Source organism: Balaenoptera musculus, chromosome 4, assembly GCF_009873245.2.
Source record: "Balaenoptera musculus isolate JJ_BM4_2016_0621 chromosome 4, mBalMus1.pri.v3, whole genome shotgun sequence".
NCBI lineage: Eukaryota > Metazoa > Chordata > Mammalia > Artiodactyla > Balaenopteridae > Balaenoptera > Balaenoptera musculus.
This window is the reverse complement of record NC_045788.1, coordinates 87,042,382-87,063,620: the sequence shown is the minus strand read 5'-3', so window position 1 is coordinate 87,063,620 and position 21,239 is coordinate 87,042,382. Positions and strand designations below refer to the sequence as shown.

General features: G+C 34.2%; 1 protein-coding gene across 2 annotated transcripts in view; it reads left to right on the top strand.

Moving 5' to 3' along the window:
• NECTIN3 (nectin cell adhesion molecule 3) overlaps positions 1–21,239 on the top strand; it is a 130,966-nt gene that overhangs the window by 42,378 nt on the left and 67,349 nt on the right. For both annotated transcript variants that reach the window (XM_036850016.1, XM_036850015.1), the window contains exons 2-5: positions 3,622–3,963; positions 12,442–12,738; positions 15,865–15,982; positions 19,822–19,973. In XM_036850016.1, coding sequence (XP_036705911.1) covers positions 3,622–3,963; positions 12,442–12,738; positions 15,865–15,982; positions 19,822–19,973 — 909 coding nt within the window. The remainder of the gene's footprint in view (positions 1–3,621; positions 3,964–12,441; positions 12,739–15,864; positions 15,983–19,821; positions 19,974–21,239) is intronic.

Here is a 21,239-nt window from a genome sequence, read left to right as displayed (position 1 = left end):
ATATCATTAGCACTACCCCTTCGAGTTAATTCTGATACTTAATGTCTTAGTAAGGTGGGATTGCTATAACAAAACACTATAGACTGGTTGGCTTAAACATCTGACATTTATTTCTCATAGTTCTGTGAGTTTAAGAAATCCAAGATCAAGGTGCAAGCAGATTCAGTTCCTGTTGAGGACCCTTTCCTGACTTGTAGACAGCCACCTTCTTGCTTTGTCCTCACAGAGAGGGAGAGAGAGCCCTACTCTCTCTTCCTTTTCTTATGAGGACACTAATGCCAGCCTGTGGGCCCTGCCCTCATATAACCTAATTACCGCAAAAAGACCCCACCACCAGTTACGTATTCAATATATACATTTTGGAGGAACACAAACATTCAGTCCATAATACTTCTTTTATCTTATCTCTTTTCTGCCTCCACCTGAGGAAGATGATTCTGTTTATTTTTATTTGCTTTTATTTTGAACATTATTTACTGTGATTCTGACATCAAAGAAGAACACAAAGTAAAAACTAAAAGTTCTTTCTTTAATGCTTAGTAGTATCACTCCTTAGAGTAACTAATGTTTATCTTCCAGAATATGCAAAAAATTATTGTCAGTATATATGGAATATGTGGCTCATTTTTTTACATTTAGATCTTTAATCCATCTGGATTTGTGTGTATGTGTGTGTGTGTGTGTTTAGTAAAGCAGGGGTAGATGTGTTTCCAAATATTAGCTCTTGTCCTTTCATCATGTCTTGACTAATTCATTATTTCCCCACTCATACAACATATTACATATTGTATGTCATTCTACATGTTGATCTGTTTGTGTACTTTCAATTGTTTTAAGACATTAAGGTTTTTATTATTTTTACTTTAGTATTCTTTCTCCCCTTTACTGTGCTATTGTGGTTTTTTTTTTTTAAACATATTGTCCCTAGTTTAGTTTCAAGAATTTTTGTCATGGTTTTTACTGCAGTTGCATTGAATTTGTGTGCTAACATGGAGAGATTTGCCGTCTATATAGTGTGTATTACGTCTTTCTTCTCAGGAACATATCTTCCATTTACTCAAGTTAATTGCTCAGGTTTCTAGATTCTTTACAACATTATTCATGGGTGTTTTAAATGTTAATATTTTGCAAATATTGACTTTTTCTACAGTAAATTTGTAAAGGTTATCACCTGTTATGGCATGATGAATATACATTTTGTATACAGTTTGCATGGTTTGCAAGCAACCACATTATTTGTTCTAATAGTGCTTTACTTGGCCTTCTTAGGTTTTTCTAGTAATAGGTTTTTCAAATAATAATTTTGTCTGTTCCTTTCTTATTCTTATTCTTCCTTCTTTCCTTTTCTTGTCTCATTGAATGGGAATTTCTAGTCTAAGTTGAATGATGATAATGACAGTGCACCATCTTGTCTTGGTCTTTCATTAATAACCATGCCCCCTTTTAAATTTTAGCATTGTGATGGCCATTGATTTGAGAAAAATCTACTTTATTATTAAGAATCCTTTTCTCAGTTGTTAGTTATTTTTTTTAAAATCAGATAATGAGGGCTTCCCTGGTGGCACAGTGGTTAAAAATCCACCTGCCAATGCAGGGGACACAGGTTCGAGCCCTGGTCTGGGAAGATAAGATCCCACATGCTGCGGAGCAACTAAGCCCGTGCACCACAACTACTGAGCCTGCACTCTAGAGCCCGCAAGCCACAACTACTGAGTCTGCGTGCCACAACTACTGAAGCCCGCGTGCCTAGAGCCCGTGCTCCGCAACAAGAGAAGCCACCACGATGAGAAGCCCGCGCAGCACAACAAAGCGTAGCCCCTGCTTGCTGCAACTAGAGAAAGCCTGCGCACAGCAACAAAGATCCTACGCAGCCAAAAATTTAAAAATAAATAAACTAATTTTCAAAAAAAATCAGATAATGACTATTGAATTCTATTAAATGTCTTTTTGGCATCAGATGAGAAAGTTACGTGACCTTTCAGTGTGATGACTAGTCTAAAAATATCCTTACACTCTTGAATATCCTACTTGATCATTGTGTCTTTTTCTTTAAATAAAGAGCTGTGTGTTCTTTCATAATATTATATGAAATTTTCAATATTTGTAAATTGCCCTTTCATTTGCGTAGTTTTGGGTACTAGGCTTACGATAGCTTGTTAAAATGCATTAGAATACTTTCATATTTTATATGTTTTAGGTTAAATTTTAAAAGCTTTGTAATTATGCTTGAAAGCATGATAAGAGCAATGATGGTAAATTTGTTTGGACTTGATACTTTTTTGGTGGAGTGGCTAAAAGAAAGCCTTTTTCTTCCATAGCTGTTAAGTATGGTCAGTGTGAATTGTCGGTCCTTTTTTGTAATATCCTCAATCATCTCTTGGGTGGTAAAGTTTGCCCTCTTATCTGACTATCTATTTGTCTATCTATCTATGTATCCATGTATGTATTTATCTAATATATTCATTTATGGGTTTTTTTTCCTCCCAAAAAGGAAAAAATATTATTCATGGAGATAATATTGTGTAAAGGTTTTGTTGTTGTTTAGAACTGTTGAATATGTTTAAACACATTTTTCTTGGGTATCTTTTTAAGTGATACCCTTTTGCATTTTTGTGTTTATTTAAAAATATTAATTAGACATAACTCTAAACTTTAAAGGTATTTATACAGTTTCCATATTCAAGTGCTTATATTGGTTTACTTCTTAGTTTGAGCGTTTATTTTGCCAGGACATGTATGTGAGTTGTAAACTCTCCGAGGATTTGTTATATATGTTCTAATATACCTGTCAGTGAAGAGCATCTTGCTTGAGTTTAGTATTCATGAGTATTAGTCCTATGTTCCTTAAAATGATTTATATTTCGTCCATTGCTTTTAGGAAGGAAATCAGTATTATAAAAGTGAAGTTTGGTATCATTTTATTTTAACTTTTGCTTGTAGAATAGTTTTTCTTCATCTGTGAGATAGAAAAACTTAATTTCACATTTATATGTGTTTTTTAAATTCATGTTTTCTGGCAGTTGGTCTATCTTTAACGAAGTGTTTTATACAGATTTTTGGTAGAGGAACTCTCCAAAGGAAGAAACTTTGGTAGTATATTTGGTTTGGCAGATCCTAAATGTATTAGTTATTTGTTGCTGAGTAACAAAATACCCTAAAATTTAATAGTATTAAAACAGCATATATTTATCACCTCTCAGTTTCTTTGGGTCAGGAATCTAGGCATAGATCAGCTGGGTCCTTTGTTTCAGAGTCTCTCACAAGGCTGCAGTCAGGGTGTCAGCTAGGGCTGGGACCTTACCTGGTGGCTTGACTGGGGAAGGACTTGCTCTTAAGCTTACTCTTGGCCCAATCTAGTGCTTTTTCCACTGCAACACATATTGGTGATTATTTGATTCACTTAAGAATCATTCTTTGGGTCTTAAATCCAGCCCTGGGAACATCTAGCTCTTTTCAGCCCTTCCTGTTACTTGGTCATTAGTGTCTGTGCCTCTGTGTGTGTGTGTATACTTACACAAGGAGAAGAAGGGAGAGAGGAAAACAGGAAGGGAGGGAATTTCATCATATGTTAGTGTAACTTCTTTTCATTTTTAAGAACTATGCTTTTTTCTTTTTCCTTAGGTGCCTTAGCTGGACCAGTTATTGTGGAGCCACATGTCACAGCAGTATGGGGAAAGAATGTTTCGCTGAAGTGTTTAATTGAAGGAAATGAGACTATAACACAAATTTTATGGGAGAAGATACATGGCAAAAGTGCACAGACTGTTGCAGTTCATCATCCTCAATATGGATTCTCTGTTCAAGGAGAATATCAGGGAAGAGTCTTGTTTAAAAACTATTCACTTAATGATGCAACAATTACTCTACATAACATAGGATTCTCTGATTCTGGACAATATATATGCAAAGCTGTTACATTCCCACTTGGAAATGCTCAGTCCTCTACAACTGTAACTGTATTAGGTAGGTGTACTTGAATTGTATATCTTGGTGGTGGTGTGAGGATTATTGTAAAAGTATTTTCAAGATCTTAAAATGATTGAAGTTATATATAAATGTAGGTTTAAAATAAAAGAATTCAGATATGTTTTTTCAAGTTCTGTCATAAAATTCTATGATTTTAGACTCTCGGTTTAAACTAAATCTTGTCCCTATCTACCTGTGTATCTATATAAAGCTGTGTAATTTATAGCTATTTTACTTTCTTCATGAAAGATTGTTTTTTATTTATAATACTAAGTGCTGAGTTTCTTTGACATTTATTTTCATTATTTCCCCTCAAATTTTCAACCTTTAATTAAATTACCATCTTTAAATAAGCTCTTCCATTTTTTAAGTGACTGTGGTCTTAGAGCCATTGACATCTCATGTTTGTTTTTCAAATCAGATTTTATTTCTGCTGTTGTGGATTTGCATAGCTATTTGAATCTTGGTCTATTGCTTGCATTGAAAGATCTTCTGCCTTTTCCTATCTGATAACCATTAAAGTTTATAGCAGAATTTAGGAAGAGCTTATTAGCATTAAAATAGTCACCTGCAGTGACAGGTAAACCAATGTGGAATAGCTGGTGAGTACTTTTATAATCCTAGAAGGAGGATTAAGGAGTAAAAGCAACTGTAGCCATTTCCACCCAGAGTGGAACTCCTTTAATGGGTGGTCTTTGCTGTGACTCTGCCTGTTTGCCTATCAGGGACTTTGTAAGGTCTGCTGATAGCTTTCCCTACTCAATCCTTCTTCTTCACTTTTCTCCCAGATGTTGTTCCCTAATAAGCCTTTTGTACTCCTCATTTGATCTCAGTGTCTGCTTCCAGAGAACCAAATATCTACACAGCCTCTAATATTTAATGGCATGATTTCAGGGTCACTGATGTGCAGGAAAGCAATTTGGTCCAAATATGTTATATATTTTTTCATGTTGAGAAATACTATTTAAAAATAGAAATACAATTAAATACTTGAAGGCTTTAATGTTTAAGAGCCTGCCCTAAGAGCTGTGGGAAAAATATAACTTACGTTTACAAAATTGATACTTTTGAGTACTGTTTTGATTGGAAGGCAGGGCATAAATATCTGAAAAATCAAGTGCAAGCCATTGGGGTAAAAAAAAGTCACAGAAAAATTCAGTGTCAAGAAAAAATAGATAACTAGTTCGCATGTAGAAGAGAGAACTCGTGAATAAGACTTTTTGCTTTAAATTTTAGTAATTCCCCTTAAATTAACACAATACTCAATGGTTTAAAACTCGACTGTTGATAGTATAAGACTAGTCACACTTTTAGCTGGGTCTACTTCTCTAACTTCATCTATTCCACTCCTTGCTCTACTTCTCCCAGCAACCCAAATTTTATAATCATAATTAACTATTTGCACTTCATTAACACCTATGTTTTTACATGTGTGTTTTCTTATGTCTGGAATGCCACCTTTTTCCTCCTGTCTCTTTCTTCCAGATTCTTCTATTTAACGGCTACTCATCAAACCACATCCTTTTGGAAGCCATTCTTGAAATATCTACCCCTCTGCAATTTAATGGGGTTTTTTTGCTCTTTTGCCTTTGTATCTTGAGCTTATCTTTGTTGTAGCAATTAACATAGTGCTTATTATATGTCTTCTTCACTATAAACTTGTGGTGGACTGCAACTGTGCACTTTAAAATTTAACTTTATATCCCTAAAGCCTATAAGAGTTTCTGGTATGTAGCAGTAATACACTAAATGTTATCTAAGTAGGGTATAGGAATGGGTAAATAAACTCTGTAGTTTAGAAATGTTTTGTAGAAAAGTAGTTGAGCCAGTCCTTGAATGGTGGATAGGTTTTAGGTAGGCAAAAAGGAAAGAAGTATAGGGAGGAGGAGAAGTGAGCCAACGCAGGGAGGCAGAAAACAGCATATATTAGGGCAGAGTTTCTTCAGAATTGGCATTGTTGGACTTTGGGGCTGGAATTCTTGTGATGAGCTGTCCTGTGCATTGTAGACTGTTTAGCAGCATCCATGACCTCTACCCACTAGATCCTAGGAGCAGTTCCTTAAGTTTCAGCAAGTTAGAATGTCTCTCAACATGGCCAAGTGTCCTCTGCAGGACCACTGAGTAATTTGTTGATTGTTCAAAGGGTTTATATAAAATACAAGAATTAAAGGCTAGAAAGGTAGAGTAGGAGCACTTTAAAGTAATCTAAATATTATGATGGGGAATTTGAGCTTTATATTGCTGGAAATGCAAACTTAGTATACAGCATTGTACTTCTTCTCACCTCTCTTCTTTTATTCTCAGATTCTTGCTGTTTATTTATTTATTTTTTTTGGCCACGCCGCATGGCATGTAGGATCTTAGTTCCCTGAGCAAGGATCAAACTTGTGCCCCCTGCAGTGGAAGCATGTAGCCCTAACCACTGGACCACCAGGGAAGTCCCAGATTCTCGCTGTTTAAAGCATGGTTCATGAACCAGCAGCAATGGCATCACTTGGGAGCATGTTAGAAATACAGAATTACAGACCCCTCCCAGACTTGTTGAATGATAAATCTACATTTTAGCAAGATCCCCAAGTACTTTTTATGCACAGTAGAGTTTGAGAAACACTGCTGTGACCATCTTCTCACCTTGCTTAGAGGGATACCTAACTCGTAGACCTGATTTAGAAGTAATGTGATGAAAGTTGTGATTTAAGATGATGAGTCTGGTGTTTTTGATGGAGTGAAATGAAGAGTCCTGAAATCATAATGCCTCAGCCATGAGGCCATGAAAGCTTGAAGTTAATTTTCTAATTTCTGCCACTTGAGTGAGGAAGGGAGCTACTACAAAGGAAAAATTAGCAGAATGTTGTAACTGACTGTATATAATAAACTAGGGAGGTTTGAACAATAACAGGTTTTGAACCTTAGTGATTGAATAAATTATGTTACCATTAATTTAAATGGGCATATCTGAATGAAAAACATGTTGGGGATTGGGAGGATGAGATGATGAACTCAACATTTGGCTTATTGAGTTGGAGGATACATAGGCAAACAATACCAGGTAGGTGGTTAGAAACTATAGAGTCAAGCTTTGTATCAAAAGCAAATAAAATCAGGGATCATCCAGGTAGTAGTGTTTATCAGATAAAAGTTTTTAAGAGACTTACAAAAAGTGACTGAAGGCCTAAGACTCAGTACTTATTAGGGCAGAGATTGGAAGAAATAGAGATGAGTTCAAAAAGATGGCTTTGAGAAAAACTGTCAAAGTAATATTATTCATATCAAGAGAAGATAAAAGTTTTTAAGATTACTCTAGCAGCTTTTTCCCACAGTGAGAATCAAGCCATACAGAAAATGATTTCAGTGACCATTTTTTCAGTTCTCCGAAGGCTGGCACATAGCTACTGTCATTCTAAATGCATAGCCCAGAAGTTAATTCATTACTTACAGCAGATACCTGAAGCCGTTAGAACTTAATTCTTTTGGAACTGATTGGGAAGAACTGTACTAAGTATCAAATTTTACCAAATCAGTCAAAGAGAATAGGCAAAGAAAAGTATTGAGTGTATAGATTAGGCAGTGACATTAGAGTTTCAAAGGAGTAGTAGTAATAGAAACTGAATTAAGGGAATGTAATATAGCAAAAAGCTTTGGGAACACTGAACAACAAATGCCCCATAGCAGAAGAGTTGTACAATTGGTTACTTCCTCTTGATATATGGGATATTATATAGTTGTTAAAATTTCAAGCAGCAAGAGAAGTATTGCTGCTTGAAAATAAAATGAGCCACAAAACTATAGGTATGCCATGATTACATCTATATAGAAACTAGAAACAAATAAGAGAAGGAAATGGAAGGATATGATAATGACTGTGTTAAGATATTACAGTTGTGGATAAGTTTTCTTTGTTTCTCCAATTTTTAGTAATATTACTTCTGTAATTAAAAAAAAAAAAAAAAGATTTCCACTGCTGCACATGATGGAGTAACAGGGATTGGATTTACCCTTTCTCTCTCTAGCAACAAGAAAACTAGGCAACTTAATAGGCATGGTAGGATTATGATCCCTGAAAGAAGGAAAATAAACAAGATGAGTTCTACAATTGCTCCAGCCTCCTCCTTAGGCAGTTTCCAGTGACAGCTCAGTGACAAGGAATTCAGGTAGAGAATGCTAGTCTCACTGAGTTTAAGAGACAGATTGGACAGGTGATTAGAATTTGTGGAGCAGAATACTGGAAAGAAGGGAACATGAGAGAGAAAGAATGTGTGTGCTTTAGAGACCTACAGAAGGGCCCTCTGAAGTCTTTGGTTTAGTACTGATCTATGTGCATGTGAGAGGAAACTTTTGAGGTGGGTGAAAGAACCAACAGAAAGAAGTAGGCTTAACAATCCTGGCGTTAATGCAGGGCTGGGAAAACTTCATGTTCCCCCAAATCAGAGTATACAGGGCATTGGGCAGCATCTTAAGAGGAAGCAACAATAAAACCACTAGACAGGGAAGGGTACAGAGAAGTTAACTTTTAAATGTTGGGGAATATGAGAAAAGTAACTTTAGAAAGCAAATGAAGTGTACAACCAGGAGATTGAGTCCCTTCAGAAGAAATAGAAATAACAATTTAAAATTGACTTTAAGATAATTTTTTAAGTTCCTCGAAGATAAAAGCCTCTATTGATGGCACAGGTTATTCACACCAACTCTCCCATGGTGGGGGATGGGCAGGTGAAATGTTAAAAAACCATTGACAACTTCAAAGAAATAACAACATAGTGAGGAATATAACTAGACCAAATCTAAGAGAAGGTAGAAACAGAAATAAACCTAGTACCGAAAGCTGAAATCTATATTCAACCTTGGGGACATTTGACAATTCAGAAGAGACACTTAAGATGATGAACTAAGATTTCGAGAACCTTGAGAAGTGAGAGAGATGAATATCTGAATGCAAGTCTGCTCAAGATGGGATGTCTAATAACCTTTCTTATATGCTCCTGGTACCCAAAGGCTTAACGTTTTCAGAGTAATAGTACACCTGTAGTAAACCAGTCTTCTTAGAGACTTCTAGGCCTGGTTTATATTGCTTGGGTAGTCTGAAATTAAGGAGATCCTGCACTGGATAGTGTTCTCAGGAGCTAGCTTAGCAGAAGAAAACACAGAAAGGTACTGCATTCTAAGCCTCAAATTATTTCTACCTTAATTATTCAAACTCAAGGATATCATCTGCGTGAATAACCAGGCATACAAGTAAAGAAGACCCCACAAGCAGCAGCCAGCGCAAACAAGACAACAGAAACAGACCTGCATGAGATGTTGGAATTATGGGACACAGACTGTTAAACAACAGTGCTTACCATTTGAAGGGATAAGTCAATCTCTTAAATTTCTGCAGAGGACAAGTCAATCTATTAAATTTCTGCAGAGAACAAGAAATTTGGTCTACTTCAAGGCCAAAGTACTATGTGATACATATAGTAATTTGGCCTCGAAGTAGACAGGTAATTCTTAGTACAAACATACCTTGGAGATATTGTGGGTTCAGTTCTAGACCACTGTAATAAAGCTAATATTGCAATAAAGTGAATATCACAGTAAAACAGTCACGTGAATTTTTTGGTTTCCCAGTGTTATAAAAATTATGTTTATACTATAGTCTGTTAAGTGTGCAATATTATTATGTCTTTTTTTTTTTACATCTTTATTGGCATATAATTGCTTTACAATGATGTGTTAGTTTCTGCTGTATAACAAAGTGAATCAGCTATGTGTATACATACATACCCATATCCCCTCCCTCTTGCGTCTCCCACCCTCCCTATCCCACCCCTCTAGGTGGTCACAAAGCACGGAGCTGATTTCCCTGTGCTATGCGGCTGCTTCCTACTAGCTATCTGTTTTATATTTGGTAGTGTATATATGTCCATGCCACTCTCTCACTTTGTCCCTGCTTACCCTTCCCCCTCCCCATGTCCTCAAGTCCATTCTCTACGTCTGCATCTTTATTCCTGTCCTGCCCCTAGGTTCTTCAGAACCACTTTTTTTTTTAGATTCCATATATATGTGTTAGCATACAGTATTTGTTTTTCTCTTTCTGTTACTTCACTCTGTATGACAGACTCTAGGTCCATCCACCTCACTACAAATAGCTCAGTTTTGTTTCTTTTTATGGCTGAGTAATATTCCATCGTATATATGTGCCACATCTTCTTTATCCATTCATCTGTCGATGGACACTTAGGTTGCTTCCATGTCCTGGCTATTGTAAATGGTGCTGCAGTGAACATTCTGGTACAGACTCTTTTTGTATTATGGTTTTCTCAGGATATACGCCTAGTAGTGGGATTGCTGGGTCATATGGTAGTTCTATTTTTAGTTTTTTAAGGAACCTCCATACTGTTCTCCATAGTGGCTGTATCAATTTATATTCCCACCAACAGTGCAAGAGGGTTCCCTTTTCTCCACACCCTCTCCAGCATTTATTGTTTGTAGATTTTTTTTAATGATGACCATTCTGACTGGTGTGAGGTGATACCTTATTGTAGCTTTGATACAATAGTATTATGTCTTTAAAAACAATGTACATACCTTAATTTAAAAAACATTTTGTTGCTAAAAAATGCTAACCATCATCTGAGTCTTCATCCAGTTGTAACATTTTTACAGTAGTAACATTGAAGATCACAGATCATCATAACACATATAATAATAAAGAAAAAGGTTGAAATATTGTGAGAATTACCAAAATGTGACAGAGACAGGAAGTGAGCAAATGCTGTTGGAAAAACAGCTGATAAACTTGATCAATGCAGGGTTGCCCCAAACCTTCTATTTGTGAACAATGCAATATTAATGAAGCACAGTACAGCAAAGTGCAATCAAATGAGGTGTGCCTGTATATAAAAGCAGTTAACTGATAAATTTTATGCATTTGAATTAAAAACTTCTGCTCATCAAAACACACCATAGGGTAAAGAGACAAGCCCTAAACTGGTGGAAGATATTTTCACATATAATCAGAAAAGGACTCTCCCAAATCAGTAAGAAAAAAACAATTGGCTTTAATAGCTATTTTGTAGAAGAAGAAATTCCAAATGGCTCATAAACAAGAAAAGATTCTTAATGTCATTCATAATCTGAGAAATTAGAAACAAGGTTTCAGTGATATGCTGTTACATACTTACAAGATTGGCAAACATTGAGAAATCTGACAGTATCAACTGTAGTGGGTATGTTGGACCAACCAGAGTGCTAAGATTGGGAGTAAATTGGTACTTTGGAAAGCTTTTTGGCATTATCTGGTAAATAATGGAAATAAACATAGTACCAAGGGATAAACTACAGGAACTTTTATACAGATATACCAAGATACATGAATGAAAATGTTTCTTATAAAATTGTTTGTACCAAACAGGAAATAGCACCAGTGTCCAACAGTAAATGAACCATACAGTAGTTAAAACTAATAATTTATACAATTGCATGCAAATCTAAATGATCTAAAAGTAAAAAGTAAAAAAAAGAATTGCAAAATAATAATCTAAGGCTAAATGATCCCACATAAATCTCAGGAACAGAAAGTTGAGACAAAAAATATTAAAAAAATGAACAAATTAGAAATTTTGGAAATAAAAAAAGTCTTTTAGATTAAAAACTTAATGCACACAGTAACCTATAGGCTTGAGCCAAAGAATTCATGATGGTGAGTACTCAGGAATTTACACAGAAAGGAGCATATAAAATTTGCTGGAAAATATGAAGAGATAGCTAGCATATATATGGAGGGTAGATTAAAGGGGTCTAACATTAAGGTTACTTCCCCTGCTGAGGAGCTTTCTTATACCAGATAAAGGTAGGTAGCATGTACATTTCAATAAACTGTTAGTGACATTACATTTTAACAGTACCTGTATTAAATGTGTTGTAAACATTTTTGCTGCAAATTGAAGCATTATATATTAAAACCGCATTTTCTTTTCCCTGGTGGCGTAGTGGTTAAGAATCCACCTGCCAATTCAGGGGACACGGGTTCGAGCCCTGGTCCAGGAAGATCCCACGTGCCGCAGAGCAACTAAGCCCGTGTGCCACGGGCTTAATAGTGTAATAGTAATAGTACCTTTAATCTCCTTTCAGAGTAGTAGTACCTTTAATCTCCTTTCAGAGTAGTAGTACCTTTAATCTCTTAATGGAAATTATGATCAAATTTGCAGGAATTTTTTTTATATACTAATTTTGGGGAAAACTCATTTGTCCCTGTAAAGAAAAGTGTATCTTTACCAAGGAGAGCCATCTTTGTGATGGCTATGTAAAGTCTTGCTTTTTGTTTGGCCTGGTTCATGATCTCGTTCCAGGAATCCAACTGGTGTTGTCATTTAGTGTGTGTGTATTTTATATGCAGTTGTCTCTAAGTTTATGAAATATGGCTAGTTGTGGCTTGGAAGGAGTAAATATGCTTTTGATTGAAATGTAACTAATTTTTTTAAATTTAAACAGTTGAACCCACTGTGAGCCTGATAAAAGGGCCAGATTCTTTAATTGATGGAGGAAATGAAACAGTAGCAGCCATTTGTATCGCAGCCACTGGAAAACCAGTTGCACATATTGATTGGGAAGGTGATCTTGGCGAAATGGAATCCACTACGACTTCTTTTCCAAATGAAACAGCAACAATTGTCAGCCAATACAAGCTTTTTCCTACCAGATTTGCTAGAGGAAGGCGGATTACTTGTGTTGTAAAACATCCAGCCTTGGAAAAGGACATCCGATATTCTTTCATATTAGACATACAGTGTAAGTAAAGAGTAACATCTGCCTTTTAAACATCATGCATTTTATTTTAATTTTCTCCCTTTGACATAATTCTGTATCAAGCTGTCTTTAGTTTGAATATTTAATATTCAGATATTGTTATAGATTTTCCTTGTTGACATTTTTTCTTAATTAAAAAAGAATATTTTCATGGAAATTTCATTTAACCAGAACATATTTATGTTTGTAAAGACTGATTTTAAAGTTGCTGTCCAACTTAAAATTATTTAGCCTTGTCCTTTTTAGACCTTAAAAATAAGCTAGACTTAGGTGAATTGTGGAAATTTATACCTCAGAATGTGCAATACTTGGCGAAAAACAGCTCCTTCTCCAATCCAGTTAATTTAGCTGTTATTCATTTTTATTGATGCTACCCAAGGATCTTTTACTTCCTAGATGCATTTTAATTAGTTTGAAAATTTGTGTTTTTTCAGTATTATTTCTAGTCTGATTTTATTGATCATGTTGTAAGATCCTCATAAAGGTAAAACAGAGTCATCGTTGGGATAATAATAATCTTAGATAAGGTTCAAACCTGGCCCATCTTGTGCTTTTATTTTTTGGTTAAGGGATACTCTCTTGTGTGTATGTTTGTGTGGATATGTACGTGTGTGTGTATATACTTTCCCCTCTTCTATAAAGTTTCTCATTTTTGATACATTCTTTGTGTAGCATTTTAAAATTTTGAGCAAGAGAAAAAGTGATGGTGCAGATAGCATATAGCAAAGATAATGAAAATTAAGTAGGTTAAAGATAAAATTAGGAGAAGTGTTTAGGTTCTGGTGTCATTTCCATCCATGCACAGATCATAAATCTAGGTAGGTTTTTGAAGGAAATGTCCTGTTTTTTGTTGTTATTGTTTTGTTTTTTTTGATATGACATTCATGGCATTTTAATTTACACATATTCATTACACTTGATATAATTAATGGTTTTTAAAACTAATTCTAAGGATCTTTTTAAACATTTATAGGGTTAAACTTGAGAAGCTGTCTTACATGGATGTTATTACCATTGTATTCTTGAGTGCAAATACAGTCCTAGTAGTAGTCCCTCGGTATACATGAGGGATTGGTTCCAGGACTCCTTCAGTTACCAAGATCCGAGGATGCTCAAATCCTTTATATAAAATGGCATAGTATCAGTATTTGTATGTAATCTACACTCATCCTCCCATGTACTTTAAATAGTCTCTAGATTACTTATAATACCTAATACAATGTAAATGTTATGTAAATAGCTATAAATTCAATGTAAATACTATGGAAATAGTTGCTGGTCTGCAGCAAATTCAAGTTTTACTGTTTTGAACTTTGTAGAATTTTTTTTTCTGAATATTTTTCAACCACAGTTGGTTGAATCCACAGATGCTGAATTCATGGATACAGAGGGCTGACTGTACCTTCTTTTCTCCTCACTTATTTGGAGAATCCAAATAAAATTTTTCTTCTTTTTCTTTCTTGCTTTTACATACTTTTAACTTTTCCTTTTTCTTTTAAAATTTACATCCCGGTTGTAAGTACCATTAATATTTTTCTCATATATATTTTTTATTCCCTGTGTCTAATAATGACTGAACTTTTCTTCAGTTATTTATACTATTACTTTTTGTTTGCCTGAATGAAATTCTAAATGTGTAAAAATATTTCTCCTTATGTAAAACTTTATAATTATGGTTTAGGTTTAGTGGCCTCCTCCTAAAATGTTCTCAGAGTATTCTTTTTTCCTGTTAATTGGGCCCTCTGAAACATGTAAACAAAGCTTAAGGAGATAAAATCTTATATCCAAAATTCATATCTCAAAATTTGGAGGTATTCTTTGGGGATACTTTACTACCTATTTTCTCCTCCTTTGAAAATAACTTAAACTCACAGATATCTGTACTGTTCTTTCAGTAACATTTTTTATTACCAATTTTAAGGTAGAAAAAATGTTTGTTAATTCTTTGTATTTATAAGAGGCAGACATTTTTTATTTTTAATTATTAAGGTAATTGTACCTTAGTATAAAAAGTTTAATTTTTTACTACTTTTTCTGTAAACCTTGCTTGATTGACTTCAGGCTTCCCTGCAGAGTTAAAGACTGACCTGGTCTCTCTCTAACTTCCCATCTGGCCATGTACTCTTTATCTAGTTTACTTGTATAGCTCACAGAAGGGTGGAACGTCCCTGTACCATACACAAATAGCATTTCTTTATCTTTTCTCCTAGTATCCTTTTCTTTTCCTTCTTGGCCCTCATAACGGATTTTAGTTAAATTTTTTAAAATGTCATCTTTCCTGTTACCCTTAGAATATAGGTTTTGTGAATACAGAGTCTATATGTATACTAAACATCTAAAACAGTGCCTGTAACTTAATAGGAGCTAAACAATGGTGGTTGAATGAATGATTAGTATTGGATTTTACAGTTTGAAGGTATAAATTTATATTGATGGTAGATGTGGATAATTGCTCATTTAGCTAATTATATTACACATATGCTAAAAGACCTTTGGGTACTTTTAGACCGTGAATAAAAATTTAATGTTTTAGAACAGTTGAGGCCTCAGATAATTTACTTTAGTTGTGATTATAGTCTTAGAAAGTTTGTCACATCTCTACATGCCCAAAGGATATTAATTAATTGTAATATAAGGAATCTTAATTTTTTTTTTTTTTTGTAATTGACTTGATATCTCTTAGGGGATATTTCCTTTTGAATTAAACATTTCTTTAAAGAGAGTTTTATATAGTGACTTGGTACTTAAATGCCATGTCTCATCCAACTATATTTTCTTTGTTCATATACCTCTGTGTATTTCATAACAGGACTCTTACATTTTGCTTTTGGTGATTATAGGTTTGTGAATATTCTTACATTGTGTCCATAATAACTAGAATTGTACATGCTTATAGCTGCCTAGTGTTTGGTGCTCATTGTCCGTTCATTCAATCATTCTTTTAGTCAACCAGTATTTACTGAGTATTGTATTCCTTATTTCTTACGTATATGAGAGAAGGAAAATACACTACTTCTAAAGTTGTGTATTATGTTAATGCTTTATCGTTGTGTATTGCATCTATCATTAACAAAAGATAATCTGTTGTGTAATGCATTTATTTTATAGACGCTCCTGAGGTTTCAGTAACAGGCTATGATGGAAACTGGTTTGTAGGAAGAAAAGGTGTTAATCTCAAGTGTAATGCTGATGCAAATCCACCACCCTTCAAATCTGTGTGGAGCAGGTAATAATGTTAGATACTTCTAAAGAGAAATTATTTAAAAGTCAAAAGTATTCTTAAATGCATATTGGAAGTTGTTTTTATCAGTGTAATATATGATTACACTAAGAGCTGGAAATTAAATTAAGAGTTTCTAAGTGTTTTTCTGCCCCACCTCTCCCCACCTTCCGGCCCCCGCGATTCTGTTCCTCGGAGGTTGCTTTGGCGACGTTAGCAATTCCTTCTGGTGTTTATCATCATCGGTCTTAAACTGCTGCTGCTTAATTTACTAATCTTTAACACTGTCTATTGACTTCTTATTATGAAAATGAAAATTTAATTTTATATCTATCCCTTCACACATAAACATACTCATATACATATTCCTGACCTTCATCGTCCCAATGAAATTAAGCTACTTTGAAATAAACGGTGTAATCGTTGCCTCCCTATGACAGGTAAATATTATTTACTGAGAGTTAAGTAGTATACTGGAATTTTGTTTTCTTTTGTTTCTAAAGCTGTTTGTTTTTCCTGAGGCTAATAATTGCTTCTTTTTAGTTGTGTAGTTTACTATCTGAATATCCTTAATTCTCTTTATCTGTGGAATTTCAAACTGCTATACTGAGGTTTGCGTTCATATTTCTCAGTGTTTGCACCCCTCCCCCCACGCCCCACACCTTCTCAGTCTAGAGAATCGTATCTGTCAACTATGGATTCTCTTCGCTTCTCTTCTCTTCTTTCTTATTCTTTTCTTCTTTTTTTTTTTCCCTTGGTCATTAACGCTGCTTTTTTGTTTGTTTGTTTGTACTGGAATTCCTATTTATTGTATACTAAACATTCTTTCTTACTTAGTTTTCAGTTTTTGTTGTTCTTCCAAGATTTCCTCGATCCCTCTGCTCCACTGATTGAAAATTTTCTTTTGACATATTTTCGGTTTCTAAGAGTGTTTTCTTATTCTCTGTTCATTTTCATAGCATCCTTTTCGTATTTTATGGATGTAGTATCTTCTTGTTTCTTCCTAGAGATACTAGAATTATTTCCTCTGCAGAGTTTTTTCTGCTTCTTACGTATTGTTTCTTTTTTCCTCCAGGTTCTTTTTTTTGTTTGTTTGGTCTTTCATTTTGTAGATATTTCTTAATTTTCTCAGTTGTCCAGTCATTTCACAGTGATGCATTAAAATAAAATGCTGAGTGGAGACTCTTCAGCATTTTATTTTAAATGGGGAGTACTTACTGGGTAGATCACTTTGAGTGATCAACTAGAGAGGAGTTTATTTCACTGGGGGAGCTTCAGATATCAGTTACTGAAGAGTAGAATTCTTTTTTTCATGGCCATTCAGTTTACTTATTGAATTAACCTTCATTATTTTGCCTAAAACATAAATGCCTGGTATCTGTACAGAGTTGAGAGGAGTCTGTTTTTTTGCTTTTTCAACTTTCAACTGATCTCCTTATTTTTAGCCCTCTGCCTCACTCTGGCCTTCTGCAGTACAGTGAGTCAAAGTCCAGATCTTGGGTTCAGTGGACCACATTGGCTGCTTCCTCATTCATTTGCCTCCTGCAAGCACTTCTTCAGCCAAAAGCAGAGCTTTTCAGTCTTGGCACTGTTGACATTTTGGGCTGGATGAATCTTTGCTGTTGGAGGCAGTCTTGTGAATTGTGGGATGTTTAGTGGCATCCCTGGCCTCTATTCTCTACAGCTAGCGGCACATACTCCCCCCACCCCCAGATGTGACAACCAAAACTGTCTCAGGACATACCAGGTATGTCCCCTGGAGACAGAATTACTCCTGATTGGGAAACATTGGCCTAAAGCATATATTGTTTTCCCCATCTGTTTTCTGTCTTCTAAAAGTTAGTTGAAACATCTGATGAATTCTACCTCCTGTTCTCTTTCTCCGTGTTGGTTTTTAATAGTTTTTTCATTCCTTTAATCTTACTTTAGGTGGTATTTTGTGGGTGCAAGGAAAGAGTATATTTGGTCAATCTGTTGTCTTTAAACAAAGATAAAGTTTTAAAAGTAGAGAAGACCTTCCATTTACATTTTCTTCAAAGTGGGAAGAAGGCATTGGTTAAGATGTGTGATAGGGTATTTCTAAAAGTCATACAATTCTGAGTTCTTATCCTGGTGTCTGTACCTGGAGATGTCTTTTTTGAATAAGTTATTTAACCTTTCTAATCCTTTGTATCCTCATTGATAATGGTACCCCATAGAGTTTTTGTGAGGGTAGAGACATTGAATATAAATCATGTAACATAGGTACAGGAGCATGGAAGGTGCTTAGCATGTCATTTGTTGTGAGTTTAATATGATATTTAGATTTTTCTAGCTTATTTGAATAAACAACTTTAAAGGATTATAAGCCATTTTTATATTTCTCAGAATTAAAGGGGTTAGAATTTTGGGCCCAAAGTACAGAGCTAACTGGTAAGATACATAGACTTCATATTCATTCTTATACTCCTAGAAAAAGGGTTTACCTTTTGAAAGCTGATGCTTGTAAAAATGTTCTTTCCAAAGTCCTCTTAAGAAGAAGATATGGGGTTTTTGTTTTTGTTCTTTAAACCATGTAAGAATATTATCTTTATCCTTCAATGCTAAAGTCAGAGCAACTGTAAAAGATTTTACTGATTGTTCTTTTATGCACTTGAGATCACAGACCAAAATCCTTCCATCTGTTCTCCAGTGTTGATTTGCTTCTTTCTACCTTTTCATTGTTCTATGTTCTTATTCCCTTTGCAATTAGTTGTTGGTCTCCTACTAATGTGCTTAGATCATTGAAAGCAAGGACCAAATCTTATTTACCTGTGCATTTCAGCAACACCAGCAGAGCAGAGTATGGTAAATAGTAAGTTCTTAGTAATTAAATAATGGATGGCTGAGTGAATGAGTGAATGCACTTTTTGAAAATCTGCTTAGCTCAAACTATAGTAGTAGTTGAGTGCCTGGGTTTACTTCACTTTTTATCCTCTTATCTTAAAAAATAATTTATGGGCTGTAAAAACACTTTCAAAATAAAGACCTATTGGTTTTTTTCCCCCCATGGGGTATACCCTAAGGTTGGAAAAATGAGGTATAACAGTATACTTAGTTCCATTGCAATGAATGGTTTTAGAGTTCTTATAGTGGGATTTTATTCCTATTATGGTTTATAATAATATGTACACCAGATAGGACCTTTTAACCCAATTAGTAGAGAAACCATTTAAAAAGAGTTATTATTGATACCAAAGTTGCATTGGTTTTTGTTGTCACAGATGCCTACCTTATGAATGAAATTATTTTATAAGAAGACCCTTGTTGGTGCTTTAGAAATTAACCATCTTTGGATAGGGCACAGTATAGATTTATTTGCTCAGTATTAAATGTTGCTCTTTAAATATGTTACAGAAGGTGCTGAAACATTATCATGTACTAAAATGATGACTTTTCATTAAGAAAGTTGTAGATATATCATGTATAGATTCATAATTCACTGAGAATTATTTTAATTCTTTTGATACTATGGGTATGTCTTCAAATAATATATATTTCTAATTTTCCAGTTTTCCAAATATAATTCTTTAAAAATCACATATTTTTTTCTCTCCTTCCCTCCTATTCCCTCTAATACGTTAGCCTAGCTTCACTTATATGAATTGATATTTTGAAAGAATGGGTATTCTTAATGGACTTTATCAATTAATTCATCTCTATTAAAATGAAAATTCATAACGTGTGCTTTTATTTCATAGTGACTTTTACCTAAAGGATACTGATTCTTTCACTGACAACTAGGAAGTATAATGTCTTATTTAAATAGCTGTCAATGAATAGAATCTGAAGATATTTAAAGTAATTTTGTGCCTTTTAAAATATAGGTTGGATGGACAGTGGCCTGATGGTTTATTGGCTTCAGACAATACTCTTCATTTTGTCCATCCACTGACTTTCAATTATTCTGGTGTTTATGTCTGTAAAGTGACCAATTCCCTTGGTCAAAGAAGTGATCAAAAGGTCATCTATATTTCAGGTAAGTTACTATTTACTCACAAAATGAGTTACTTAAATTATTTCTGTAACAACAATCATAACAATAACACTATGATATAGGCAGTAATTTGTACTTGTGAAGATAGATACATATTCCTCAGTGTGAGGTTTTCCAAATAATCTAAAAGAGATATAATAAAGCAACTCTACCTGAAATACATATGTAAAGTGGCATTCCATTACTTAAAAAATGTCAAAATGTCTCTGCAATAAGTTCATATACATTTTAAGACCTTATGCCTATAGCTAATTTTTCAGTTAAATAGTATTAGATATTCTTTTTATTGGTAGTGTGTACCTTTCTAGGTTCTTTCGTGTTTACACCAAGAATAAATGTTGGATTTTTTTGTTTGTTTTTGGTAAGCTACTCTGCACATGTGTCTAATAAATAAAATAGGATATCAATTTTGATGACCTTCTTATTAAATATCATTGTCACTCAATATGAGGCTATACCGTATAGAGTTACTGAGAGGTGAAGTAGGAATGCTACTGAAAATGTTCCAATGAAATAAAATTTAAGATGTGTTTTATGGTCAGTCCATAAACCACTAAGAACTTAGATTTTATGCATTCCATTTGTTTCACTGTGAATGTTTTTATCAGTTTGACTGAGTATATATTTGGGTATTTACAAAACATAGTTGGAGCTAAAAATATATTTTTCCTGGGTGTAGCTATAAATAATAAATTATCAATGGAATGCTTATTTATAAAAATTATATAAATATTTTAAACGTCTCCCTCCTGACTATAAGAATGTAGCAATCTTTGTGTCTAACAAATGGGAAGTTAGAGGAAAAAGGAAGAGAATCTTGAGAAATGGAGGTTTGTATGGTAATTAGATAATAGGTAGTTAAGATTTTTTTCTCTGTTCAGTCTAAAACTAAATTTTCTTAAATCGAAGTATAGTTGATTTATAATGTTTCATGTATACAGCAAAGTGATTCAGTTTTATATATGTATAGATATATATTCTTTTTCAGATTCTTTTCCATGATTTTAGAGAAATTTTAAGCTTGCATTAATGTTACATTCTTAGTCCTTCTGTGATCACTGAATCTAAGAACAGTTTCCCATATTATTTTCTCATGGTATTTACCACAGTTTGTAGTTGTATGCTTATTTATTTACCCATTATCTATCTTCATATTTGAACAATTTGTGTTTGCTTTTTTTTATTACTGTATACTCAGCACTTAGTGCCTGGCACATGATAGAGACACAATTTTTTTTTTGCATGTAT